This window comes from Amphimedon queenslandica, unplaced genomic scaffold, assembly GCF_000090795.2.
Source record: "Amphimedon queenslandica unplaced genomic scaffold, v1.1 AMPQUscaffold_11547, whole genome shotgun sequence".
Lineage (NCBI taxonomy): Eukaryota > Metazoa > Porifera > Demospongiae > Haplosclerida > Niphatidae > Amphimedon > Amphimedon queenslandica.
The window spans coordinates 1-4,761 of NW_003548211.1; the positions used below are offsets into that span (position 1 = coordinate 1).

Here is a 4,761-nt window from a genome sequence, read left to right on the forward strand (position 1 = left end):
TTGATAAGTTGTTGGAACACAAAATTGTAAACGCAAGAGAAAAAAGACGAATAGTTGCTCGAGAAATTGACGATGAAAGAATGGATGAACTGCTTCACATCATTTTGAGTTCTATTCGTATGAATGGAAAAGTATTTGGTATATTCTTAGATATACTCAGAGAGGAAGATACTCTAAGAACTATTGCACTAGCTGATGAGCTAATACAAAAGCTAGGTATATTGCATCAGTATTATTACAATTATTCTTATCGTTGTTGTTGCTTTTTTGCTTAATATTGTTGATTTTATGGAAGCAATTGCTTTTAAAAAATTATAACAATAAAGAAAAAGAAAAATGTAAAAATTCTTGAGTATCTAATGTACATGTATATGTACAGTTGTCATAGCAACAGTCATTTTCCTTAGCAACGCTACTGTTCTAGTTGTTAGAGTAATTCTTCTATAGAAAGTAGAAGGAGGAAGAGAGAGAGGATCAAGAGAGAAAGAATGGAATGACATCATGATAAGTAACATGACTTACCCTCTTTGATGAAAAGGAGCATACAATGGGCACCCCATAAGAACAGTAACAGTATACCATAACCTAATGATAACAATAAACAATGTATCATGTAATAAGTAAAAGAAAATGCATGTAGACATGTACAGGTACAGTACATGGATGCACATAGCCTTTGCTTCTTTCAAATTTGGCTCAGTTTTTGAAATTCTCGAATTCTTATAACTGGAAAATCATCGGCTCAAATTTTCTACATAGCATAAGGGCATCAATATGTATCAGAAAATGTAATAAAAATTAGGAGTGATTTTGGAGCCATTTTTTACAAAAAAGCATAGGCTATAGCCTTGGGTAATTTTCAAAAATTGGCCTATTTCTAAAAATGCTCATAACTTGAAAATTATTTGTCAGAAACAGTTCAAATATTCTACACAGCATAAGGACATCAATATGCATCAGGAAATGTAATAAAAATTGGAGGTGATTTCAGAGCCATTTTGTACAAAAAAGCATGGGCTATAGCCTTGGGTATTTTTCAAAATTTGGCCTATTTCTAAAAATGCTCATACATGTAACTCGAAAATTATTTGTGGGAAGCAACTCAAATTTTCTACACAGCATAAGGACATCAATATGGATGAGAACATGTAATATAAAAATTGAGGGTAATTTCGGAGCCATTTTATTGCAAAAAAAACCATGGGGTATAGTACAGGGAATTTTTCAGAAAATGGCTATTTAATGTTTAAGCTAATTCTCATCAATAAATTTTGGAGCTACGTGTGTACATGTACACATGTCAAAAGTGAAAAATGTGACAAATTTTGGAAAGAAGAATTTGAGATAAAAGCAGTAAAAGTTTATTACTATAATTTTTATTCTTCCACATGGTTACAGGGTAAACGCGTTAAAAATGAAAGTGGCTTTGGCTGTTTAAAAAAATATAAGGTCACAATCATAAATCTAAACTATACACTATTTATTAAAAGACACATTAATATTCTTACTCAGGAGGTAGCATAGCTTTCATCATCACAACTTCCTTTCTCACCACACCTCCCCTCACTCCACCCACTCCTCATCCTTACCTACATAACATCACATGACTATCATCAAAAGTCACATGATCTCTCACTTGTATGGTGACGAGGGGATCTTGAGGGACGAGGGAGAGGTTGGCCGTCACATGTGGTCTCCTGGTTCTTCAATACAAGAGATACTAGAGGACCAATACTGTTCCTTTCCGGAGGATGTCAGGTCTCATTCATAATTAAGAGGAGAACATCAAAGAGAAGATAATGAAGAGACTCAAACCTTCCTAACATATAGGAGAGACTATAATAGAAAGAGAGGGAGGGAGAGATATACATAGAGAAAGGAAAGAAGGAAAGGAATAGAATGAGGGGGAGGAGGGAAAAGGAGGGAAGAAAAATAGAAAGAAGAAAGGGAAGAAAGAAAAGAAACAAGTAAAGAAATGAGAAAATGGAGAGAAATACATATGTACATGATGATAGGAAATGTTTCCTGTTTTTCTATCACTTTTCCTTATAATTGTGTGTGCCACTGCTTAGGTACAGTTTTCATGGATTAGTAAAGTGTACGAATCAAGTTTGCAAATTAATAAGTTAACTACAATGAAGCAGCTAAAAGCAAGAAAAACAAAAAAAAACATGCAGTACATGTACATGTATCATTAACAGAAAATGAGTATAAATACACACGTACATGTACATGTATCAATTAATGGACAATGTTATGAAGACAAATTGAGGTAATACTGTCCATGCAGTATAGCTAATAGGAGGAGCACATGAAATAAAAGCTGAGATCCCTCCCTCTTTCTCTCTCTCTCTCTCTCTGATGTCCTTATGAACCAAAAAGCAAAACTAAAATGATTTTTGCCAATTTTACCTAACAGATAAGTACATGTATTCATGGAGAGAGATATACATGTACATGTACATATGGTAGAGAGTGGATACAATATTTACCTTGCAAATATTTTAGATAGTTTATCCAGTTTGATCACATTATTAGGTAGACATCTTAACTCATTGTACTGGACCTATAATAACAATAACACACAACATGTAAACATAATTATGAGTCTTTATACAAAAATAAACAACAAACTAAACTATAAACAAATCTACAACATTCAAGGGAGCTGTCTCAAAGCATGCAGTATACCATGCTATTACAATTTAATTCATACATACATGTACACTAAACATGTACCGTATTTCCTTAAATAAAAGCCCGGGCGTCTACATGTATTTCCTAAAATGGTATTTGGACCTCGAAAAAATATATAAAAAATAAAAAACTTAGGCCCAGAGCGGGGTTCGAACCCATGACCTCATGCTTTTGACTTCTGGAACTTCAGGCATTATTAACTAGACTACTGAGTCAATCCTGCGCTAGTGTTGCGTATTTATAGTTAATTTGTATTGCTACCCCGGCGTTTATTCGAATGTGGCTTCTATTTAAGGATTTACGGTATTATAATGATATTAAAAATCTTATATTTTCATTCTCACCTCAAGTGCTAACAATGAATTAAAGTTTTCAATACGTTCAGATATTTCTTTGATCTCGTTAGATGATAGATCCAGTCTAGTCAGTTTCACCTGGTCCCACCATCTCTCATCAACATCAAATGAAGCAGTACTACCATCAGGAGGATCAATATTGTGTCTCCACAGTTTAGGAGGAATAACACTAATGCCCCTGTAATTATACACATTCACCCACTAACTCTCATACATACACATGTTCATTAATGCGTCATAAAAATGAAAATCAAAAAAGTCATTTTTGGAGAATTAACAAACATGTTACAAGTCTCACACAGCCTCCTACCTGTTTGACAGGTTCAGTGAACCGGTTTTACGAGCTTCTTTCAATAAGGATTCTGGTACAGTCCCCTCCTTACCTACCCCATTACTTTGAATAGGAGAATTGAAGAAGTTGGGATTTGGTTTGAGTCTACTAAGTAGAACCAGCAGGAGATTTTCTACTGGCACTACGACTGAAACTCATTTTATCAATTTTGGATAAATGGGTGTGGTCTTATGTTGCATAGTTTGGGTGGGGCTGGTATTTTGGAAGAATGGCATCTAAAAGTGAGTGCCACTATTTTCTTCTCTTTGTATCTCTTTGATTCATTCTTTGTCTCTCTTACTCTCTCACTTACTTTACTCCTCTGTATCCTGTCCTTATTCTAACTCATCACTATATTACTGTTACTCTGTTACTGGTACCTCTTGTTCTCTATAGACTATCAACCAGTGGAGAGAAGAAATCACTCCACAGTAAAGGTAGGAGACTACCTATATATGTGGGGTGGGTACGGGTCTGGAGTAGACTATGATGTGATGGAGGTGTATCACTTACCAACTGGTGCTTGGGACCAGAAACCTACTACTGGTACCCAACCACCAGGTACCTGGGGCTATTCAACTTTTGCTATTGGGAAGGACATATATTATTTCGGTGGATTTGGTGGTGATTATCAAAACAGCTTACATTGTTTCAATGTGGATTCATTCAAGTGGAGGGAACTCTCTCCTTCTAATTCTGATCATGGTCCAATGAAGAAGGGCTACTGTGGAATAATATCAGTTCATTTTGACATTGAAGACTATCTCGTAATAATAGGAGGCCATACATCATCTTCTACTCCAAAGCAACCTGATGCTCAGTATTCAGCTACTAGTAGATGTAATGAGATACATTATTACAGGATTTCATCAGGTCAGTAATTCTCATCATTGATACACAATAGTTGATGAGTATTTCAAACTGAATAATTTATATTAATGTACATAAAACAGATTGTTAATAAATAAGTGTGTTTGTTAGTGTGTCTCTGTGTGTCATGTGTTTGTGTGTGATGGTGACGTGTGTCTATATGTGACGTGTGTGTGTGTACTAATACATACATTATGATGTGTCTGTGTATGATAGTGCATATAATGTATGTGAGAATTTATGAATGTATGACGTGTGTATGTGACGTGTATCTATAATGTGCATGTTATGTGTGTGTGAGTATTATCATGTATCTGTGTGTGTGTGATGTTTGTATATGTACATGTATCTATACATAAGCTAATGTGACATGAGTGTGTGTGTGTAGGTTCATGTTATTTATTATCATTTTAAATAAAGTTCTGTATCACATGAGTCACAAATTACTCACATACAATGTTCCATGAGTTTTGTATAATCATTCATTAACAATCATAACTGACATGT

At 34.6% G+C, this 4,761-nt stretch overlaps 1 protein-coding gene across 1 annotated transcript in view; it reads left to right on the forward strand.

Moving 5' to 3' along the window:
- The first annotated feature begins 3,594 nt into the window (after positions 1-3,594).
- Positions 3,595-4,761, forward strand: part of LOC109589201 (kelch domain-containing protein 1-like) — a 4,127-nt gene continuing 2,960 nt past the window's right edge. Inside the window, exons 1-2 of the mRNA XM_020005315.1 lie at positions 3,595-3,626; positions 3,781-4,257. Coding sequence (XP_019860874.1) covers positions 3,614-3,626; positions 3,781-4,257 — 490 coding nt within the window. The 5' untranslated portion in view covers positions 3,595-3,613. The remainder of the gene's footprint in view (positions 3,627-3,780; positions 4,258-4,761) is intronic.